The 25,491-nt window shown below is 37.2% G+C and overlaps 1 protein-coding gene across 2 annotated transcripts in view; it reads right to left on the reverse strand.

Annotated features, from left to right (window-relative positions):
- Positions 1 to 25,183, reverse strand: part of LOC149830035 (uncharacterized) — a 29,958-nt gene extending 4,775 nt beyond the window's left edge. The window contains exons 1-2 of one of the 2 annotated variants that reach the window (XM_090015689.1): positions 25,033 to 25,183; positions 23,902 to 24,090 (exon numbers count right to left, since the gene is read on the reverse strand). In XM_090015689.1, coding sequence (XP_089871815.1) covers positions 23,902 to 24,083 — 182 coding nt within the window. In that variant the 5' untranslated portion in view covers positions 24,084 to 24,090; positions 25,033 to 25,183. The remainder of the gene's footprint in view (positions 1 to 23,901; positions 24,091 to 25,032) is intronic. The other variant, XM_090015688.1, reaches the window with a different exon arrangement.
- Positions 25,184 to 25,491: the final 308 nt, after the last annotated feature.

Consider the following 25,491-nt stretch of genomic DNA (forward strand, 5'->3'; position numbering starts at 1 on the left):
TTGTTTTCTCATAACACTGAAAAGCAGCTTGTTTGAGAAAATAAAAACTTAAAATAGTGATCTAGCATTCCCCATGACAATTGAAACATGGTGCAATGATCTAATAGCACCAAGAGCCAAATCAATGTTCAGCACAACACATGATGCTTTGAAGTTATTGAGACATCCCTTATCAATAATGTTGTTTACTCATTTAAAAGTGAACATTCTTAACAACCAACCTGTCCCCACAGAAAACTCTATTATGAAAAGGTGTTACAAGAGATAATTTTGGAAATTTTTGCATACATCCCATAACATTTACTTGCTGAGGAGGACAAGATTCCCTTGTGGTTTGACATTGGAGGAATAATTATACATGCTTTAATGTTATAGCTTGAACATTTTGAAGTAAAATTTTGACAACAAAAAGAACCATCAAGATACTTGATTTAATTTGCTTTAACAAAGAAAGCAAGCAACTTTTGACATGTTGTGCCCTCTTTTCACTGATAAGAAATTATTTCCCATAATTTAACCCCTAAAAGATAGGTCTTTTCAAATCCAAAAAGGATAAAAGCTCAAAAACTCAGAATATTTAATGAGAAATTTAACTTCTCATTAAGGTTTCTGTAATGAGTTTTTTTCTTTTTTTGCATGCAAGTTGTGACCCAAAAATTATATTTTTACTCAACAAATATGTACACAGCACAAAAACTAGAATAATAATATTGTCAAGCAAGAAAAGGTTGATGACAGGTTTAAATCACCAAGAAATACATTCATTATTCATTGTTTTCTTAAAGCATCATTTCCTCAAACATCAACATCATATATCCTGCAGAAAGATGCCAACAAATGTACAACAAAGAGAAAAAGAAATGCTAGCACAGTGGAAGATGCCCACAAGCAAATACCTCATAAATGTTTCGCATTAGGATGCCTTACAGAGCAAAATGCCTATAAGGCATTTTCTAATAGTTCTAGCTGGCTTCTTGTTAGATTTACAATCTCCAAGTCGTTCCACGCGTGAGAGCTTAGAAACAGAGAGAGATAGAGAAAGGGAGAGAGAAGTTGGGGAAAAACCGATACCCTGTTGTGTTAGGGTCAGCTGCTGTGTATACTCCTTTATATTAACCTGCTATTACAAAATTAGGGTACTAAAATACCCTCATTACAATAAAATATATTACACAATGCCATTAATGAGAAGTGAATGTCACGGGTCTGGATCTCCAGATCCATGACTCGTAACCAGAGAAAACACTTCTTTTCACCCTCCCTCAAGTTGTGCATGATCTTGAACCATGAACAACTTGCTTTTTAACATCCAAAATCTGTCTTTTGTCAATCCTTTTGTAAATATATCTGCCACTTGATCTGTAGTTCGAACAAATTCAGGCTCAATCTCTTTCTCTTCTACCTTTTGTCTCACAAAATGCTGGTCTATTTCAATATGTTTGGCACGACTGTGATGGATTGGATTAAAGGACATACTAATGACACTCTGGTTGTCACACAAAAGAAGTGATCGAGAGATCGATTCTCCGACTTCTGTCAGTAGATGTCTAATCCAAGTAGCCTCAGCGGTGGTGGTTGTCATTGACCTGTATTCAGCCTCTATACTGGATCTGGCAACAGCCTTTTGTTTCTTACTACTCCAAGAAACCAAATTCATCCCAACAAATACACAATAGCCGGATACTGATCTGCGCTCATCTGGATCTCCCGCCCAGTCCGCATCAGAATAAATAGTGATCTCATGTGCATTTTGCCCATTTGTCTTTCGCTTATATATGAGACCATCTCCAACCGTTCCCTTCAGATATCGTAGTATCCGTTTAACTTCTTCCATATGTCCTTCACATGGTGCATGCATAAACTGAGAAACTTGATTCACCGAGTAGACTATATCAGGGCGAGTAAAAGTGAGGTATTGTAACATACCCACTATGCTACGGTACTGTGTGGGATTATCAAATGGATCTTCGTCTTGAGAGCTAAGCCTTTGATGAAGAACGCTAGGAGTGCTCAAGGGCTTGCAGTCTTTCATACCCGCTTTATTGAGAACATCAATGGTATACTTATGTTGAGTGAGAGTCATCTCTTCAGAAGTACTGTCGACTTCAACTCCAAGAAAGTATCGTAGTTTACCAAGGTCCTTCATTTTGAACCTCTGATTCAAGAGATGTTTGACTTCTTCAATGTGCTCATTGGAATTACCAGTGATGATGATATCATCCACATATATCAACAACAGAGTAATTGTGTCTTGGTTCTTAAATATAAATAAGGAGTGGTCAAGAAGAGATTTCTTAAAACCATATTTTTGTATTTCAAGAAAAAAGTTGTCGAACCAAGATCGAGATGCCTGCTTCAATCCATATATCGCTCTTTTTAGTCTGCAGACATATTTTGTAGGATTACCTTCTGCGTAACCAGTGGGTTGTTCCATGTATACTTCTTCTCTCAAATCTCCATGAAAAAAAGCATTCTTCACATCAAGTTGGCTAATAGTCCATTGGTGTTCAATAGCTAAAGAAAGTATGACTTTGATTGTCCCCATCCTCACCACTGGACTAAAAGTTTCATCATAATCCTGTCCTTGCTTCTGTGTAAATCCTTTGGCTACAAGTCTCGCCTTGTATCGCTCTATAGTCCCATCTGGTTTATACTTTATTTTGTACACCCATTTTGAACCAACAACGTTTCTGTCAGGTGGTCTTGGCACGACATCCCACGTACCACATTCACGTAGAGCTTCCATCTCCTCATTCATTGCTTTAATCCATCTTCTGGAATTTGACGCTTGAGAGAACGTTGTGGGTTCATCTTCTTTATTCAAGGTTGTTAGAAAAAGTTGAAAATCTAATAAGAAATTTTCATAACTAACCCACCTTTCAATTGGATGGCGAGAACGTGTGGATCTTCTAGTATCAACGATGTTGGATGTAGAGGATGCGTCCACATCCGAATTAACTATGGTGGGCGGCTCTCTTTCTCGTCGAGTGTAGACGAGGCCTTTATACCTTTCTGGATTCAAAGTTGGGTTTGTATTTTCATGGGCAATCATTTCATCAGTAGACACATATCTCTTATCCTTTTGAGTGCAGTTTGAGCAAACATCACTAGCTCCTGAGAGAAATTCATAATTCAACCAAGGATAATAAGCCTCAACTTTAGGTTTTGATTCTGAAGAACTAGTACATCGACAATCAAAATTCAATTCATCAAAGACGACATTTCTTGATATTTTGATGCGCTTGCTCACCGGATCATAGCACCTGTACCCTTTATAGTCATCAGCATAACCCACAAACCTGCACTTCAGTGCCTTATCCTGAAACTTATGCCTCATTGAACTGTCAACATGAACATAGCATAAACAACCAAACACATGCAAATCATAATAGTTGGGATGTACACCAAAAAGAGACAAGTAAGGAGACTTGTTTTCCAAAACAGTCATGGGCAATCGATTTATCACATGAACTGCAAAATGAAAAGCCTTTGTCCATAAAGTGATCGGAAGACTACTGTCATGCATCATGCTCATCGCACTCTCATCAATATGGTGATGCTTCCTTTCAGCAATCTCATTCTGCTAAGGTGTGTGTGGGGAAGACACCTTTTTCCTTATCCCGTTACTTTGAAGAAAGTTAGTAAAGTCAATGGAGGAAAATTCACCTCCTCCGTCACATTAGAAACTTAGGATGTTTTCAGAAAATTGGTTTTTGACAAAGGAATGGAAGTTACGGAACAACTTGAAAGTCTCAGATTTATGTTTCATAAAAAATATCCAAGAATAGCGAGAATAACTGTCAACAAATAAAAGATAATATCTAGTTCCAGATATGGAAGCAACTGAAGCAGGCCCCCAAACATCAGAACAGATAGTCTCAAAAGGTCTTGAAACTCTTTTATTGATAGAATGAAATGGTAAAACATGACTCTTACATAAGAGACAACTAGAACATTTGTTGTCATTGACATTTATTCCTAAACTTGACTTGGGAATGAGGTTATTTAAAACAAGCTTTTCAATGAAACTACTACTGCAGTGACCTAGACGACCATGCCAAAGGTTTGGCTTATTGATTTCAGAGACACTGAAAACACAGGTAGGATTTTCAGAAGGCAACGATGATTGGAGCTTCAAGTTTGGGTTTGCAGAGCGAATATGTGTTGAAGGATCTTCTTGAAAAACATACATATTGCCTTGTTGTTTTCCTCTAGCGAACGTCTCCTTCGTGCAGAGATCCTTGACAAGAACAGAAGAGGGAGTAAATTCAATTGAGGCTTTGATATCATCAACAAGTTTAGAAACTGAAACGATGTTTTTCTTGATATTAGGAGCATAAAGAACCTTTGAAAGGTTGATGGAAGATTCGGGCAAGGGTATAATGGAGTTTCCAATATGCGAGACAGAGTGGTGTGATCCATCTCCAATAACTATACTACTTCTACCAATGTAAGGAACAAGTTTTAGGAGCTTACCTGCATCACCAGTAACATGAGTCGCTGCGCCAGAGTCCACATACCAAGTACCTTGCTCATTTTGTTTCAGATTCAATTCTGCTAATGCTGACAACAATAACTCCTTTACTTTTATGTTGGTCCTTGTATTGTCTGTGCCTCTTTTTGCTTCAGTTTCTGTTGATTTTCCTTTATTTAGGGGATTGAAGCAGCAGTTAGCTTTGATATGCCCCTTTTTATTACACAGAAAGCAAGTAGGAATTGGCATCTGTCTTTGTGGATTGGTATATGTGTTGGGTGTAGGCAATAATCCACGACCTCCTTGACCACTTCTCCCTTGTGCACCCTTTCCCTTGATATCATAGCTTCCTCGTCCTCGTGTATAAGTAACCCCTGTAGCAAGAACTTCTTGTGCCCCAGTATGCATAGATGATTCTTCAGAAAATCCCTTTAAATTCATCTCATATTGCAACAATTTTGCACGCAAATCTTCAAAGTTGGGCAGCTCAGGTAAACATAACAAGGAAGTGACGATCATATGATAGTCGTGTCCCAATCCACTGAGGGTTTGTTGTACCAAATCTTTATCAGTAATTGTACTTCCAACAACTGCTAGCTGATCTGTGATAACCTTCATTTTGTTCAAATATTCCATGATGGTCATGGAATCCTTTCTTAACATTTGAAATTCTCTTTTAAGAAACATAATCCTGGCCTGAGAAACCTGTGAGTATGTCTGAACAAGTCTATTCCAAAGTTGAATGGCAGTGCAGTCATCTGGAATGGCTACAAGTACCTCTTGTGACAGTGTAGATGTAATATAAGCAACTAGCGCTTGGTCTTTTTTCATCCAAGCCACAAATTCAGGATTTCTAACATATACTGTAGTAGATTCCCCTTTGTTGTCCCTTTCTTCTCGTGATATGAACTCAGGAGGAACTGGAATAGATTCATCCAGATGTCCAGAAAGATCCTGACTCCTAATGAAAGGTATGATTTGCCTCTTCCAAGTCAAGAAGTTACCATTATTTAATTTTTCAGACACGAGTTGGCTGAGGAAACTTGAAGAAAGAACTGACTGGCTAGGAAGTGAATCCATGTTTCACAGTATTAAGAGTGGGTTCAGCACAATCTGCCTAAGGTTTCTGTAACCTTTTTTTTTTTTGCAGAAACTAAATCAGATCAATGGCTATCAGATTGCTTATTTGAAACAGAAATTGAATATCTATCAGATTTCTGATTTGTATAGGAATGGAATATTGGGTATGAAAATAACACAAAAAAATTTGTGAATATGAATTCCCACTTGATATTGACGCAATGCTTTCAAGCTAAAGGAGATAAAATAGAAGAAATGAGAGTGGATCGGCTTGATCAAATATGATAAAGGATGCAGCTGAATCAAAATAGGGCCTAATTGCGTGATTAGATCAATCTGTGATCAAGAATGATAAACAGGGTATATTAATGACAGAAAAAGGTATTTTCAACAAAGGATTTGAGTCGAAAATCTGGGCTGAGTCACTCAATCCTCTCTGAGTTGACTCAGATTAGATTGGGAGATAGTTTGATCAGATCTGATTAACGTCAGATCTGATCAAGTTCAGGAAACAGAAATGAAACTGTAGGGAGAAGAAGGAAGGAAGGCAGATCTGAATGATGTCAGGTCTGGTTGAGAAGAAAAGAATGGGACTGGGTCAGTCGTGAACAAGGACTGGGTCAGTCGTGAACAAGGGCTGGGTCAGTCGTGAACCAAAAAAAATCAGATGAGATGGGGGGGACAGACTAAAAAAACTATTTTCTTGACTTAGAAGAGGAAATCGAGAAGGGATAGATCTTTCAGATGTACCTTTGAGATCGATTCCAGTTTCAACTGAACCGTGGTTCTGATACCATGTTAGATTTACAATCTCCAGGTTGTTCCACGCGTGAGAGCTGAGAAACAGAGAGAGATAGAGAAAGGGAAAGAGAAGTTGGGGAAAAACCGATACCCTGTTGTGTTAGGGTCGGCTGTTGTGTATACTCCTTTATATTAACCTGCTATTACAAAATTAGGGTACTAAAATACCCTCATTACAATAAAATATATTACACAATGCCATTAATGAGAAGTGAATGTCATGGGTTTGGATCTCCAGATCCATGACCCGTAACCAGAGAAAACACTTCTTTTCACTTCTTTCATCAGGCTATTTCTGTATCTTGTAATAAACACTTGGATAAGCTCATGGCTTAAATTGCACTAGGTATATGCTTAGCTCATTATGGTTTTTCAGCCATGTCAAACTTATTTCCTCACCTTTGAAATCATTGGTTGTCTTCCCCAACAACGGCATGATCAATTCCTTGAGATCCCATCATTTCAATCCATAGACAGGTTTCCCGTGGCACCTTAATCCTGTAATACACACCATGTCCTCAAGATTCATGATCATCTCAAAATATGGAAATAAAAAACTATTAGTATCTGAATTCCACTGTTCTACCAATGCATCGATCCTGCCATGAGTCAAACACCACGGTTTTACCTCCAACAATGCTCCAAACCTAGGTTGCATACTAATAATACACGTTCTGCCATACCCAATGAAAAGACAAAAAGTAGAGATTCTAAAAATATAATAATATTGTAAGTATTTGAAAAACATAAAAACAAATACTATAGGTCAATTACCTAGTATGCTGATCTTATAAACAACCAAATATAGGATGTTTTAGTTTGAAGTGATCTCAAAGTGCCTCATCTGTAATGTCTTCATCCTTCCTATCTTTAGGAATTTGTTTGTCATCATTGCTCGTCAAAAGAGTAGTTGTATGGCTAGGATACCATATTTGACAACTTGTATTTGTCTTACTCTTTTTCTTTGATTTGTATTTGTGTTACTCTTTTTCTTTCACGAGATTCTGGAATGAAAGCAAGCATTTCATTATCAATGTCTATAGGACTTGTATTCTCTCTCTAGCACACCTCTAGCAAAGATGTGTATTTCTCAGCTCTTTTGAAACCTAATCCACAAAAATGAAGCACCCTACAAATAGCTACGTCAAACAGCCTTTTCAAAAAAGTCGAAACACCTATATCAACATAGTGTGACACGGGTGCACGTACAGCACCGGACAGTCAGATAGGATGCAATTAATCCACACCCAACCATTTTTTCTATTTTTTTTGTTTCTTTTGTATTTCAAAAATTTTTCAAACATGTTTCTTTATATTTTTCAAGAAAAATGAAACAAAATCTAGCATTTTCATATCTTTCTTTTTGTTTTTTGGTTTCAAACTACGTCACAGGGACTCGGCTAGCAGGGTGCCGCACCCGCATCGACGCGACTCGACGCAGGTGCGAGTGCGGCACCGGGTGCGGTCAACCCGACCCTGGGTGCGTTAACCGCACCCAGGGTCATTTTGGTCCATTTTTTTGTTTTTGTTTTTAATTTTGCCCTATGAAATGGGCTGCGGATGGTCCAGTTTTTTTGGTTTTTTTTTTTTTTTTAAATTGCCCTATGAAATGGGCTGTGGAATTTTTAAAAAAGTTCTGGGGGGCGCTGCCCCCCTATAACCCCCCGCCAGGGGCGGCCCCCCTGGACCCCCCTTATATATATATATATATATATATATATATATATATATATATATATATATATATATATATATATATATATATTTTACATTTTTGCCCCTGCCGCACCCGCACCCATGTGACATAGGTTTCAAATGTTTAGAACTTCCAAGATTTTCCTGAGAAACCCACTTTTTGAAACAAAAAACTTCAAGAACCCTCAGCAAGAAATTGTTGAGAACGACAATGAAGAGTATAATGTCCACCCACACACCAAGTTAACACATCTCGAGTGCAGTCAACCCACACACAGTTAAAGATGCTCAAAAATGGACACATCAACGCTGACCAAATACATTTTTGTCCCATGTTTGATAATTAAAAAATAAAAAAAAAAGGTAAAAGAAAAGGGGGTTAAGGCACATTTCCCCCCTCCCCACACTGACAGCGCTTCTCCTCAAACAATCCTCTTGCACTTGTCTTCCTGCAGCACAAGACCCCTATGACGGCAAGCACTTAGGCGCAGCCCTCTCTCTCTCTCTTCTAGGTTTGAAGGAACCCATACCTGGCACAGCCAAGCCTGGGTTCGAGCCTTGGGCTCAAAGCCAAGCTTGGCCCCACTGGGTCTGAGTGTGTCTGGAAGCCGACCCCCCCCCTCCCCCAACAACACAAACACCCAAGCCTGGCCGTAGCCAAGACAGAGGGTGAGGGGGTTCAAGCCCGACTACAGCCAAGTGGGCCTAGATTTTCTTTTATGATTTTTATTTTAATACATTTCTTTAAGAACGAAAATGGCAGATAAAGGGAAAGGAATTGCATTATCTTCAAGTCTATGTGTGAGTTTTGTTGTTAGTGTCAGTGCTAGTGATGATGAGCCGCTATGGGCGCATGTGGAGACGATTGGAAAAGGTGGAGGATGTGGAAATGTGATTTTCAGTGCAACCTTTGTAAAAGATGTTTTGTTGGGTCTTACACACAAGTTAAAGCTCATTTTTTGAAGATACGGGACATGGCATTTCAAGATCTAAAAAAGTTGATAAGGCAACACACAAACAATTAAAAAAATACAAGATGATTATGAGAAGGGAAGCAACATGACTAATTTTTGTACAATCAAGATGTCCCTTTCAAGCCACAAAGAAGACAATGCTAAAAAAAGTGATGTAAGAGGTAAATGAACAAAACAAGGATCGTTCAATACATGTGAGGGAGGAGATGGATAGAAAAATAAGGTCTTTTTATTATAGTTCACTTTCATTTAATGCAACTAAAAATCCTTATTGGAATGACTTAATTACTTCAATAGCAAATTATAATTTAGGTGGCTATGTACATAAGTTCAAAAAAACTATAAACAACAATTATTGCATAAAAGAGGGAAAATGTTGAGAAGTTGCTAGAGGTTAAGAAATTTTCATAGGAATAAAATGGAGTCTCCAGTGTCTCTAATGGGTGGATGAATATTCAAAGGCGTCCACTAGTTAATTTTATAATTTTTTGCTTAGTGGACCAATATTCTTAAAAGCAGTAGATATTGAGCAATATAAAAATGTCAAGTATTTAAATGAGTTGTTTATAAAAAGTGATAAAAAAAGTAGGTGATGACAAAGTAGTGCAATGCAGTGTTGAGTTTGGAGAGTGAGCACCCTCTCATTTGAAGAGCATCTTCATCCCAAAAGAAGAAGAAGATTTGCCTACATATGCTTTATGTTCATGGATTAAGGAATTAGAAATTTTGTTGTCAACGACCATCATGTTAATGCAATATTTAATAAGCATTCTAACATGAATTGTTGAAGCAAATTTTGTATTCATCATTATGATGGTGAAAAGAAATAAAGAAGTCAAAAATGCATTGATTAACACAGTAACCGATGATAATTGGGCATTCTATCATGTTGATGATGTTGCCAAGGCCCAAGAAATTAAGAAACACGTCATTAATGATATGTTTTAGGATAAAGTGTTGTACTCCCTTGATTTTACACAACCTATTTATGAAATACTAAGGGAAGTTAACAAGGATGAGTCCATGCTTCATAAAGTTTATGAAATGTGGGATAATAAGATTCAAAATATTCAAGTTATAATTTTAAAGCATGAGGGAAAAGACCCTGCACTTGATGATTTAGACTTTTTTAATTATATAGTTTATTTATAGTAAGAAGGTGAGATAAGGGAAACACTCTTTTGCATTGCATGGTACATTCTCTCAATCCAAAAAATATGGACAAGAGTGGCACGCAGGAGGTATCGAATATGTCACTCCAAATCTAGATCTCAAGCTATCAAAGTATAGGAATGTGTATGGCAAGACGTTGGGAGCACACTGCCGCACCAAGGTGTGAAAGTATCTTCAATAAGATACTATGATCAAGACCTTAATATTCTTGATAACAAACACGTGCACACATGCACAATAAGAACACTTAGAGCACTTGTGCACAAAAGCACAACTCACAAAATATCACAAATGCACAAAGGCATAAAAAATGAATAACAAACTTTATAAATCACTTGGGCTTTGACCCAAAGCCTTATGCATACAATAGGGGGAATACCCCTTTTTATAGAGGAGGTGGAAGCCTTGGAGGGGCTCCACTTCTAGTCGTTGGAGCCCCTCCAACGGTCACAAATGTGACCGTTGGAAGGGGCCCAACGACTAGATGGTGGGCCCCTCCAAGGTGTACACTACCTTTTACAAAATAAAAGGAAAATAAAAAAAGAAAAAGAATTAAAAGAAAAAATAATTCCAACATATTCGAAAAAAAAATATATGCAAAATGACTAAACTACCCCTACGACTATTACAAGAAATAAATATATATTTTTTATATATATGTAGGTAGGTACATGTACATATATATGAAATATATATGCATGTATCTTCCTATATATATAAAATATATATAATTACATTGATTTGATATTACAATTTAACACCCCCCCCCCCTCAAACTTAGGGCATGTTGACCGAAAGTTTGCCAAGAAAGAAGTTGAACCGCGGAGAACAAAGTGCTTTGGTGAAGAAATCTGCCAAATGATATTCTGAAGTGACATACAGAAGTATTATGATTCTTTTCAAATAGGCTTCCCGAACATAGTGACAGTCCATCTAAATGTGTTTAGTACGCTCATGAAACATATGATTTTTGGCAATATATATTGCACTCTTATTATCACAGCATAGCTTGGTGGGCCCTTCTATTGTGATCCCCCTGTCTTCTAACAGCTGATGAATCCATATAATTTTCATGGTAGTAGTTGTCATGGCATGATATTCAGCTTCAGTTGAAGATAGAGACACTTTTTGCTGCTTCTTGCATCTCTATGAGACCAGCGAGTCTCCTAAAAACACGCAAAAACAAGTGGTAGAGTGACGGTTATTTGGGTCACCTCCCTAGTCAGAGTCAGTATAAGCAATTAACTTTAATTCAGAAGACGCGAACAAGAATACTCCCTTATTTAGTGTGCCCTTTATGTATCTTACAACCCGCAAGATGGCACTCATGTGGACTGATGTTGGTGCATGTTGAAACTGACTTGCAGTATGAATTATATGAGAGATATCTGGTCTAGTAATACTCAGATACATTAATGATCTCACAAGCTGTCTGTAGGGAGTGAGATCGGAGAGAGGAATACCATCATCAATCTTCATTTTAGCTCTACTATAGCAGGAGTTTCACAAACCTTATCATTTGTAATACCTGACCTGACAATAATCTCAAAGGCAAGCTCAGTTTGAGATAAAAAATACCCTCTATGAGAGTATGCTACTTCAATACCCAAAAAATAAGTTAGAAATCTCAAATCAGACATTTCAAATCTATTCTTCAAAATTGTTTTTATACTTTTAACCCCTTTAGAATCGCTTTTGGTTATAAGCATATCATCCATATATAAAAGCAGAATGACAATCCCTGCATTGGTTTTTCTAACAAATAAGGCGATGTCAGTGAAACAAGATGAAAATCCATTTTCTAACATTACGGAGTTAAACCTATCATACCAAGGGGCTTGTTTTAAACCATAAAGCGTTTTTCGAAGGCGAAGCACTTTTCCTTTGGGAGTCTTTATTCCTGGTGGAGCATCCATAAATACCTCTTCATTCAGATCACCATTTAGGAAGGCGTTTTTAACATCCATTTGATAGATGTTCCATTTGTTGATTAAGGCGACGATGATAAGACACTGAACAGTGACCATTCGGGCCACAGGAGCAAAAGTTTCTTCATAGTCAATCTCGTATTCTTGACTATATCCATTTGCTATTAACCGAGCCTTATATCTTTCAAGAGATCCATCACTCTTAGTTTTTACCTTAAATACCCATCTACATCCTATTGCTTTCTTACCCTTAGGAAGATCTTGGACTTCTCAAGTCTTTGCCCTGTTGAGAGCTGAAAGCTCACATTCCATTGCTTTCAACCATTCATCATTTTTTTTGCTTCTTCGAAGTTTCTAGGTTCTATATAAGAATGAATGGCGCTGAGGCAGGCTCTATGTTTAGGAGTAAAGGAATCATATGAAATAAACGTAGAGGCATCTTTCTACTTCTCTCAGTCCTTCGTAGGTTTTCATCATTTGTTGAGTTGGAACCACTAGGTTCACTGTATTTTTCAATAGCACTCCTAAAACTGTTTCGATATCTATGGGTATATGTTATAGGATCTCTCAATGCTCATTCATTACTATGTTGGGAGATAGGAGGATGAGAAGAACTATCTTCTTTATCAACGACGTCATTATGAATGAAATCGTCATCACTATCATCATCATGTGCTAACATTTCAAATAAAAATGAGTAATCTATGTTTTCTTCAAAGGGTTCACTCATTTCAAAACCATTAACATTTTTCAGAAAACTCACATTTCTGGAAACATATAGCTTATCATTCTTAATATCATAACAACGAAACCCTTTTTGGGTTTCAAAATATCCAAGAAAGGGGCAGGCAATGGCTTTTTGTGAAAGTTTGTCGTTCTTGTCAGTAAGAACAAAGCATTTACAACCAAAAATTCTCAACCGACTATAGTCGAGTTCTTTGGTATACAGTTTTTCAAAAGGCGAGATATTGTTCAAGTTTTTAGAAGGTAGCCAATTTATCAGATAGACAGATGTTAAAGCCGCTTCAAACCAAAAACCTTTTGGGATGTTTTGAGAAACAAGCAATGTTCGAGTTGTCTCTATTATATGTCTATGCTTCCTTTCGGCTAATCCATTTTGTTGAGGGGTTTTCGAACAAGATCTTTGGTGAAGAATACCATGAGATAATTTTTTAATTCACTTGAAAGGTATTCTCCACTAGAGTCAGTTCTAAAAAATTTTAGGTTCCCATTAAATTGATTTTTAATCATCATATGATAGGTTTTAAAAATCGAAAAAACTTCATATTTGTGTTTAAGAAAACAAATCCAACAATATCTCGTGTAGTCGTCAACAAAAATGGCATAATATGTGAAGCCTCCTTTTGATAAAACGGGTGTCGGTCCCCATACATCTGAATGGACAATTTCAAAAGGTCTTGTTGTAAACATAGATCTTTGACAAAAAGGCATTTTTTTCATTTTCCCAAGTATTCAGTTGTTACAAGTGAAATCACTTTTACATTGACTTTTAACAAAAGGTAAACAGAAAATTTTTACAATATTTGGGTGTCCAAGTCTCTTGTGTCACACATTAATATCATTTTGTTGGACAACATTACAAAACGGGTTCTTTGAAATTTGAAGGGAATCAACATTAGTATAGATCGTCCTTCTTAGAGCCTTCTTCAATCAATCTCCCGGACCGGGGATTCTGTATCCAACATTTGTTAGATGAAAACTTTATATCACACCCATGATCTTAGAGTTGAGAGACGAAAAGCAAATTTAAGTTTAATTTGGGTATAAATCTAATTTTTGTAATAAAGAACCCTTGTTTTTCAAAATTTTATATTCCTTTTACTTCAAGAGATGTTCCATCCGCGGTTGAAACAAAGGAAGGAGAGGGATTTTTTGAATATTCGAAAAAAGAACTAAAACTTGGGGTCATGTGAAAAGAAGAACCCGAATCTAAAAGCCAAAAGGTCTTACCGGGAGGAGAAGAGGTTGTCATGGCGGCTTCGAAAATAGCCCCTTTTAGAAGAGGTTGAAGTGCATCCATGATTTGTTGCAATGAGAGAGCTTCATTTGAAGATGGCGAGCATTCTTCCTTTTGAGGTTGGGATGTAGTAGACATGGCTAGTAACTTTTTCCACTTTGGGCAAATAGGCTTAATGTGTCTCGGTTCCTTACAAAAGTGGCATAAAAGCTTGTTATAATCTCTCTTCACTCCTTGACCACTTGAGTTTTGATTCTTGAAGTGAGGAGGCTTATAGGTCCTTAAGTTACTCCCCGATCTTGAGACGACATTAACACCTTCATTTTCTTCATTATTGAAAGGTGTAGCTAGAACACTTGGGTTGTTCTTGCTTATACTCATACGAGTCTCTTCCCCACTTAGTTTAGTAATTACATCTTTAAGAGAGGGGGAAGTGAAGGCGGATAAAAGAGAAGACCGGATTTGTTCGAATTCGGGCCTAAGCTCATTCAAAAAATTGAAAAATCTATCTTCTTTCAATTATTTATGACGAAGCTCTATGGCTTCTCCACTCCACTTGGGTTAGAGCATAGCAAGTTCGTTCCAAATAGAAGAGAGTTCGGCAAAATACTCCCTTATGGTCATCTCCCCTTGATGAAGAGTTAGCACCCTCTTTTGGAGGTAATACTTATGGGACAAGTCCCTAGAGGTGTACATCTTCTCAAGGTACTCCCACACTTGAGAAGCCTTCTTTGGCGTTAATTCTTGTTTCTACGGATGAAAAAATCCATGAGAGGATTTTAAAATTCCTCATCTCTTATTGTCCATGCTTTTTGGTGGTCTCCAAGAGCCTTGGCTCTTTCTTCGCCTTCAAGGATTTTTATTTCTCTTTTCTCCATCAAGGTTATCTTTGGCTTCGGTTCAGGAATCGAGCCTTGGACATAGCCCCAAAGCCCTTTTCTTTTAATATGAGCCTCCATGTGTCCGGCTCAAATGTGATAGTTGAACCCATTGAGTTTGAAGCCGAGAGAGAAATTTGAGTCTTTTTCACCCATTAGAGAGGAGAGATGATGAAAAAGAATAAGTACCACAAAGAATTTTTAGATCTTTCTTGATAAAAGAGTCTTCTAAAATATTGGATGAACAAGAGGATTCACTTTAATCTCCAAAAATTTGAGAGCACGCTTTTTGAGGCACCCGAAAAAGAGAGAATCCACACGATCTTTCTTTCTCCAACCTTGCTTTGATACCATGTGAAAGTATCTTCAATTAAGATACTATGATCAAGACCTTAATATTCTTGATAACAAACACGTGCACACATGCACAATAAGAACACTTAGAGCACTTGTGCACAAAAGCACAACTCACAAAATATCACAAATGCACAAAGGCATAAAAAATGAATAACAAACTTTATAAATCACTTGGGCTTTGACCCAAAGCCTTATGCATACAATAGGGGGAATACCCATTTTTATAGAGGAGGTGGAAGCCTTGGAGGGGCTCCACTTCTAGTCGTTGGAGCCCCTCCAACGGTCACAAATGTGACCGTTGGAAGGGGCCAAACGACTAGATGGTGGGCCCCTCCAAGATGTACACTACCTTTTACAAAATAAAAGGAAAATAAAAAAAGAAAAAGAATTAAAAGAAAAAATAATTACAACATATTCGAAAAAAGAATATGTGAAAAATGACTAAACTACCCCTATGACTATTAGAAGAAATATATTATATATATATAATTACATTGATTTGATATTACAATTTAACACAAGGGTCGTCTCCCCACGCACCCAAGGCCATTGCCCACATCCTATGGAAGATTTGGACTACACACAGACACCCCCATGCACTCCGAGTACTGCCTGCCAAGCCAGTGTCAAGACAGGCCAACCAGCTTAAGCAGAAGGTCCCCTATATAGGTGTTTTGGAAGTTGAGCCCCTATGAGTAGGAGGAACCCAAATAACACTAGGGGAACCATAAATTTTTTAACTCTCAAATTCTTCGAATTCGACTTCACCATCGCATTCCTCATAGTTCATTTACAGAGTGTATTCTTGATCTTGGCTCCAAACAAACTACAAATGTACGCTAGACTTTCGCCTTCAAGATTTGTGCAGGCAGTCGTGGGCGCATCACGCACGTTGTTGCACATGCCACATCTATGCTACTCACCGCAGCACCACATGCCGACGCGCGTGCTGCAGCACGTTGTCACGTGCCACAACACACAACCACGTGCAATGCGTTGTGCCCCGCGCGCCCGACGCTGCAACACAACATGCGTGGGTGTCGTGTGCGCCCTGCACGTGCAACAGTAGCTTGCACCATGCGAGACGCCACTGCTATGAGCGTCCAACGTGCACAGCAGTGGCCCACGCACACGCATGCCACTGCTCTGCACGTCCAGTCCCTACATGCCTGCTGCAGCACACAGCATGTCGTGCATGGCCTGTGTGTATGCAGGCATGCCCAATTTGGGTTAGTTTGCTACGAGGCTGCCTCGGCTGCCCCATGCACGCCACGGCCAACCAATCCATCTCTCCTAGGGGCATTTCCACTGCACATGCCCAAGCATTTGTTGTTGCCACTGTACTGTACCATGTGCATGCCACACACTTTGCATAGCCCAATGTTGAACCCAGGAACAAGGCATACTCTTTGGCATGCACACCTTTCTTCCGCACCATGCATCGTATGAAGTCCCATATTGCGGAACGCTACAAGGCTCTCCGAGACTTTATGTGCCACACTCTCCCCCACTCGACGATATCTTTGCCCAACATCTTCAAGTCTAAGGAGTTTTAATTTCGATAACACAACCCATTTGAACGTTGTGCTACTTTACCCCATTTGGTTCATTTACGTTCTCTTGCTTATAAGACCCCATTAATGGGCCTTTGGAGGTTAGGAGCATGTGTTGCTCATGAGATAGTAAGTTGTAAATGCATTGCAAAATGATGTTTTATTATTTTTTAATTGATTACATTGTTGAATTGATAAGGCAAGGACCCAAATATGTTATTGCATGATGATTTGCATAACTATTAATTGTTTAAGAATTATAAAAGAGACCAAACAGTGTAATAATTTTTCTTCCATAGTGTCCTTCTAAAAAGGTAGGAACCTTGGATGGCGGTCACGAGGGACCGCAAGAATACTAAACAACAATGTGCATTTGTTTTTTTCAAGAACCCGATGTGTAGTTCATATTCTCGACCATAATTGTAGGGAACTTCCGCCACTTTGCCTGGGAGTAGTGTTATTAGACTCATATGTAGTTATTGGTATACCAAAAAAGTGGCATCAATGGATGTTGATTTTATTGTCGTCCCGGCATTAGGTGATGTTTCCTAATATTTTGATTGATGGTGATTATTCCTGACGTCGGTCGAACACCATGTGTAGAACCCAGTAATTTAAAATACAAATTGTGTTAAGCTACCACTGGGAACTACCTTGAACCTCAAGAATTTAGCATATTTTTTAGTATTTGCGGGTTTTAAGAAAGTAAAAATTAAATTGTGTGCATTAAATAGGGACGTGCATGCAAAAGCAATTCTGATAATTAAACTTAAAAAGTTATTCATGTATGTTGCATTGATTCATGCATCCCTAAATATTTAGTTTAACATGAAATTATTGGTTGGTTGATTTGAACAGTTTATATTGCAAGCATATTCTAACTGTATTATGTTTGTTGAGCCCTCTTATGCTTATGTTTGATTTAGTTTATGATAATTTTCTTTAGTGTTGGATTTCGAGAGGGTCTCGTACGAAAACTTCGGTTCTTACTCTGTTTTTTAAAAAATATTTTTCAGATACTGAGGCAACAGCTTTTGTAGGGAGCGAGGATATTGCTGTGGTGGCCTGGGTTCTGACGATGTTAAAGAGTTTTTGTTTTCGGGAACGATGTGAACCCTCAATGGGGACTATTTGATTAAAAAAAATCAATTTCAGTTCATGGTTTGATTTAGTTTATGTCTGGAATTATTGTTTGATTGTGTATATTAAATCTGTAATGTGCCCTTGATCCCTAGGATATTTTTTGCAATGTTTTAAAATTATTTATTTATAAAATATATACATATATATTTCGAGGGTAAGTTTGGGATCGTTACTCTCTCTCTCTCTCTCTCTCTCTCTCTCTCTGGATGAATTGGCTCTCTTGGACCCTAAGTGGCATTGTCTACTTGACATAAAATTCTCAGAGAAGCAAATCAACTCAGAGCATTTTTATCATTTCATAAATGGGCTTAAGCCCAAATTTGAATGAACAAAATCAGTGATTCTTCATTGAGGAGGTATTTCCTCTATAGTAGAAACTTTAGAAGAACTAACTATGAAAGAAAATAGATTGAAGAAAACCTCCGCGAACAGAGAAAAAGAATCGATGTTTGCTATGTCAAGAGCCGAGAATCATACAAAAGCATACAGGCCTCCTCACTTTGGAAGATGCCAAAATGACTATGGAAGGAAGTGGAAAGATAATATGCTATTTTTATCAAGAACTGGGCCACATCAAGTCATTTTTCTTAAAAAGAAGAAATTAAAAGAAAGTAGCCTCTATGGAATCATCAAACGAAAGAGTGGCGTAGATGAAGGTTCCAAGAACGTCTCCTTTGCTCAACTCATGAAAATCCTTCAACCACTAATCAAAGGCCAGTCTTCCTCTCTCTCTCTGGTGCGGTTGTATCAACAAGAGTGGACTCCAGTAAGAACTCTTCTCTTTCCACATAACTTCAAATGAGTCCATACTATCCAAATGTTTAATTAACTCAAATGATTCTTATGTTTCAACTTTCAACCATCGATGGAACATCTTTAAAAATTAAAAGCTTAGGTACTTTGAAAGAAATTTCTAAAAATAATAAAAATTTGTCCCAAATATTAGAGTAGTACCCAAACTTAACCTAAACCTCTTATATGTTTCTCAAATTACTGACCATGGGTGTGAGGTCACATTTTCATCTAATGATTGCTTGGTACAGGATCTTCAATCCAAGAAGCCGATTGGGAGAGGTCGTAAAAGAGGAGACCTCTATTATATAGATAACTTGGAACTATCAAATCAAATTTTTTGTAGTTTTGTTCAAAAGAAAAGTATTGAACATTGGCATAAGAGATTAGGACATCCAAGTATGTCAAAAATGTATTTATTCCCTTTTCTTGAAAATTGTAATGAAAAGGATTTGACTTGTGAAGATTGCATACTTAAAAAAATAAAATCTCTACCTTTTAGAAATAGCCAATTTATATCTAAAGAACCTTTTGAGTTAATACGTTATGATGTATGGAGACCAGCACCGGTTATGTCCAAAGGAGGAGTTTCTTATTATGTAATTTTTGTGGATGATTATAGTAGGCACACATGGATCTACTTTCTTAGACTCAAATCCAAAGTATTTAAATGTTTTCAAAATTTTCATAGTTATGTTAAAAATCAATTCAAAACATCTATTAAAATATTTAGATCCGATTTCGGAAGAGAATTCTTATCGAAAGATTTTAAAAGTTTTCTTGATCAATAAGGGATTACTCATTAAAAATTGTGCCCTTACACCCCACAACAAAATGGGTTGGCCGAAAGAAATCATCGGCACATTGTTGAAATCAGGATTCTTATAATATCCAAAAATATTGCAAAAAGGTTTTGGGTTGAAGTCGCCCTTACGGCGGTTTACTTAATCAATAGAATGCCTTCCACTATTCTTGGAAACACTTCTATTGAAAAACTATTTAAAATTTCTCCCGATTATTCAAGATTAAGAATCTTTAGTTGTAAATGTTTTGTTTTTTCCAACAAAAATGATAAACTTTCCACTAAAGCCATTCCTTGTGTTTTCCTAGGGTATGCCAAAAACCAAAAAAGGATTTAGGTGTTATAATATTGAGAAAGACAAGCTTTATGTTTCAAGAAATATAACTTTTCTTGAAAAAGAAAATGGCTTTGAAAAAATTGAGTCTAAAAAACCATGTGAGTACTCATTTTTGTTTGACCTAATGAATGAGCATAATAAGGATAATATTGATGAAAGTAATAATGTTGATGTGAATAAAAGTAATGATATTTATGATATGCATAAGAGTGTCAATGGTAACACTCATAAAGGTCATATGCCTATTGTTGAACCTCACAATGAATTTCAAACATATTCTCGTCGTATACAAAGTCAATTACCATGTGCATTACAAAGGTATACCCAAAGTCAAGACATAGATCAATCTAGTCTTAGAAGATCTACAAGGATATCCCAAGCACCTAGTAGGTTTGTATCCTAAGAGTCTTTTGAACCCCAGTATAGAGATTGTCTTATGGCCATAAATTCTTACGTTGAGCCTTCTTCCTATAATATGGCCAAAAATCACCATGAATAATGAATTAGAAGCTTTAGAAAATGCCAAAACTTGAAAGATTCAATCATTACATATAAGAAAGAAAATCATAGGATGTAGATGGGTATATAAAGTTAAAACCAAAAGTGATGGATCACTAAAAAAGTTTAAAGCTAGGTTAGTTGCTAAAGGGTATAGTCAAGAATATGAAATAGATTATGAGAAAATATTTGCCCCAGTAGCTAGGATGACCACAGTTCGTCATAGCATCTATTAAAAAATGGTCTATCTTTTAAATGGATGTTAAAAATGCAACTCCTAAGGCTTGTTATGATCATTTTAGTGTTGTGGTGATTCAACTAGGATTTAAATCTTGTTATATTGATATTGTCTTGTTTGTTACGTCCTTTAATACAAGTATAATTATCTTATTCCTCTATGTGGACGATATGATTATCACAGGAGGTGATAAACAGAGAGTTAGTCATATCAATGATGTTCTCGAAAGGAACTTTAATGTGACAGATCTTGGTTTTCTTCGATATTTTCTTGGGATAGAAGTTTTTTATTCACCCGATGGTTTTTTGTGTCTCATACTAAGAATGCAACCGAGATAATTGAAAGGTTAGGCCTTACGGATGAAAAGAGAGTGGACACATCATAGGTCATTAATGTTAAATAAGGAAAAAATGTGGAAAACCTCTGAAAGATCTAACTCAATATCGCTAAATAATTGGCGCATTATCTTACATTTTCATTACTCATCATGATATTGCTCATGCTATTAATATTGTTAGTCAATTCCAACATTCTCCCACTATAGTACATATGAGTGTTGTAATGAGAATAGTTAGATGTATTAAAAATACTATTAATCATGGTTTATTTTTGTCATCCTCATCCCCATTAGATGTTATTGCATATACTTACTCCGATTGGGGAAGAGATGTAAATGATGGTCGCTCAACCACTGGTTTTTGTGTTTTTGTATGTGATTCTTTGATATCTTGGAGGTGCAAGAAACAACAAAAGATGCCTTTGTCCTCCACAGAAGCCGAATATTGTGCCATGGCCACTACGACTTCTAAATTGGTGTGATTGTGTTACTCAAAGATTTCGAGGTTTTCATATATGCACCCTAAAAGTTATATTGTGATAACAAGAGCGCCATCTATATTGAAAGCAATCATACATTTCATGAGCGAACAAAGCATATCAAAATGGATTGCCATTATGCCTATGAAAAATTCCTAAAGAAGACCATCACTTTACCATATGTGTCATATGAGTATCAATTGGCATACTTCTTCACTAAGGCATTACCATCTCCCAGATTTCACTTTATTCTTATCGTTTTGTGAGTTTGAATGGGGTATTAATATATATATATATATATGTGTGTGTGTGTGTGTGTGTACATACACAGTCCAAGGGTATTTTGGTCTTTTGATCATTATAATAGGTATCGCCCCTTTTTGTCTTTTTTATTTTATTGTATATTGTTGTATTGTCAAGGGCATTTCTGTTTTTGACAATACAACAGTGTTATAGCTGTTGGGAGCTCCCAACGGCTAGATTTCTAGCCATTAAGGAGCCCTCAACAGCTATTTCTTGGAGCATCTCACTCCCTCTTTTGTATATAAATATGGGCCATGAGCCCCTTGTAAAGTAATGCATTTTGTGTGCATTTCAAGTGAAATAAATATTATTTTGTTATTGTTGTGTGTTCTTCTAAGCCCCTAAATGGCTATTGTGCTTTTGTCCTCTTTGTGGGATTTGTATTGGCCTCTTGTTTGAGGTGTGTGGAGAGCTCTTGGTTTCATTACAAGTAGGTTGTAGCTCTCTACCATTGTCCTAGAGAAGAGTTTGTCTACAATGTTAAAAGCATAGCTTCAAATTTCCCAATGGGCATCGTTTTTAACTTTTCCTTCAAACCTCACATACCTCTTGCTTCTTCTTAGATCCAGAGTGTCAAATTATACAAATTAATCATCTCAATTCTCAAAGCAAAACACAAGGGTTTCTATTTAATAAAAATTAATCGGGGATACCATCATTCAACAACAACAACAACAACAACGCCTTCATCCCAAACAATTGGGGTCAGCGATATGAACCAAAAGGAAAATCATTTTGGGTCCTCCACATGAATCCTTCTCCTCCAATCATTTCTATCCAATGTCATGTCCTCGGTGAGGTTCAAAGCATTCATATCCTTTCTTATCATCTCCATCCAAGTCTTCTTAGGCCTACCCCGACCTCTTTTAGCTAATATATTTTCCCATTTCTCCATCCTTCTAACCGGAGCATCATTAGGCCTTCGCCGAATATGCCCAAACCATCGTAAACGATTCTCACTCATCTTATTTTCAATGGATGCAACGCCTACCTTCTTACGTATTTCCTCGTTCTGAATCTTATCTTTTAGTGTATTTCCACACATCCATCGAAGCATACGCATCTCAGTTACACTCATTTTTTGAACATGATGTCTCTTGGCAGCCCAACATTCCGTACCATATAGTAAAGCGGGTCTAATTGTCGTCCTATAAAACTTCCCCTTCAACCGCAATGGCATTCTATGATCGCACAACACTTCAGTTGCACTTTTCCATTTCATCCACCCAACCTTAATCCTATGATTTACATCTCCATCAATTTCTCCATTCTTTGGAATGATAGATCCCAAATATTTGAAACAGTCATCCACCGCTATTTCTTGCTCACCAAGCTTCACTACACTCTCATCACTACTTTGTTGCTTACTAAACCGACATTCCATGTATTTTGTCTTACTCTTACTCAACGTAAAACCTCTTGCTTCCAAAGTCTGTCTCCATAATTCTAACTTAGCATTAACCCCAGCTCTAGACTCATCAATCAAAACAATATCATCAGCAAACAACATACACCACGGCACATTCTCTTGAATTGATCTCGTAAGTTCATCTATCACTATAGCAAAAAGGAAAAGGCTTAATGCATATCCTTGATGTAACCCAACCGTTATAGAAAAATTGTTTGTCACCCCTCCACAAGTGCGGACATTGGTATTATAGATTTCTAAAACTACATTTTTCAGATCTTCTCACCTTTTAATATATCACCTTTTAATATAAATTTCTAAAACTACATTTTTCAGTTAGACATTTGGTTTTATAGATATATTATATGTTCATCAAGAACTCCAGATCTTCTCCTTCTCTAGGCTCATCTATTTCAGATAGTTCTCCCCAAAGTACCAGCATAGGTATACATAACGTTACCCTCAAGAAAATATTAAAAGCCTCAAGAGACAAAAGCTGAAATATTCATGTTCAAAATATAGAATCTAAAATTAAGTGAATGCGTAAGGAATCCTTTCAGAAGGGAAATCATGTTTGTGCAAGATGGTAGTATCAACAGCACGACTGTCATGAATCCAACAATAGCATTGTGGTTAAAATAATAGACACTGAAGCTCAAACAGAGATGCCAACCTTGCAAGACGAGTGTAGAACAGCTGTTTTGACAATTCATTGCATTTCTCTATTGTAGGTGGTTCCACCACATACTTCTTGTTCTGCTCCATCAACTGTTTATAATAAGTGCACCCATGCTTTGATACAAACTGTGATGCTGCTACAGCCTTTGAACGCAGCTGGTGCAATTTTGATGCCATTAACTGCCTAAAGTTAGAACCACAAACACATAAACATCTATCAGAAGTACATTTCACCAAATCATGGAGATTTAATGAAACAAAAGAAAACTTTGATCGTCAGAACTCTTCGTCTCCAGAAGAACAAATAGATGAAAAACAATAAGTTCAAAAGACACATGAAAACAGACCCATTGTCATGATCAATGGCCACATTGCAATAATACCCAAAAAATTCTCACAATCTGCAACCATATACTGCGCCAAAGAAATTCCGAGGTCCTAAACTTCAAGTATACCTTGCCAATCCAAATGGTGCATGTTACTTGCATATATACATAGACCAGAATCGCACTCGGTCAATACCCTAAATCCTAAATCAACGTCTCACTATTCTAATGCAAAAACTGAATTCACAAACCTTGCTTATTCCCACCTGAAACCATAAAGAAAACCAAGGAGCCAACAAAAAAAAACAAAAAAGAGAAATCCATATCCAAGAAACACTAGTCTCACATAGTTCTAGTACACTTTAAAAACGTATCCCAAAACCCTAATTTCCCAAATTCTCCTCCACCTCATAAAATGCTTACAGTAACCCGATTTTCCCCCCAAAATGCAGGACAAGAAATTACACGACAATTCAACTCAAAACATCAACCACAATGAATAAAAACCTAAATTCCGAAATCCCCAACAAAAAGGGAAAACTCCAAAACCCTAATCTACATGAACAAATTGAACAAAAGAAGAGACGAACCTAAAAACAAAGGAAAAGGGAAAGAAATGGAAACAGGGAAATTCACCGAAAACCCTATATTACGAAAAAGGGGAAACCACAAACATTCGAAAATGGGAAAAGAAGAAACCGAGAACTCCAGAGAAATGGGAAAAACGCAAAAATTCATGAATCCCAAACAGGAAATCGAGAAAATAGAGATACAATGAAAAATCAAGAAAAAATATTTACGTCGGGAGATCGGCCGCCGATGGTTTGTGGTCGTCGCCTTCGCCTTCGCCTTCGCCGACGCTCGCTCAGAGAGAGAGAGAGAGAGAGAGAGAGGGTTTTAGGGAGGAAGAGTGATCCCCAAGTAGTGACGCAAACGGGACTGGTATGACTCGGGTCAGTTTTGAACAGACACTGGATTTACCGTAATTCCAAAGAGTGCATTCAGTCAAATGTATTGATTTTGGTTTAAGAAAGGAAAACGGTTCAAGTTAAACCTGGTTATAACCCACTTCCAATATATGTCGTTAATTGATTTTAAAACAGATTCGCCTAGATCCGGCCATCTTTTTTTCTGTCAAATCTGATTCAAATTCGGATATTTATTGTCCAAATCCAACAATATGATTCAGATCCATGTCAAAACCAGGTCGAAGCTCTGAGTCATATGCATCGCTATCCTAATTACACACCTCTCCTTCA

This window comes from Nuphar pumila, chromosome 8 (genome assembly GCF_984573655.1).
Source record: "Nuphar pumila chromosome 8, dmNupPumi1.hap1.1, whole genome shotgun sequence".
NCBI classification, from domain to species: domain Eukaryota; kingdom Viridiplantae; phylum Streptophyta; class Magnoliopsida; order Nymphaeales; family Nymphaeaceae; genus Nuphar; species Nuphar pumila.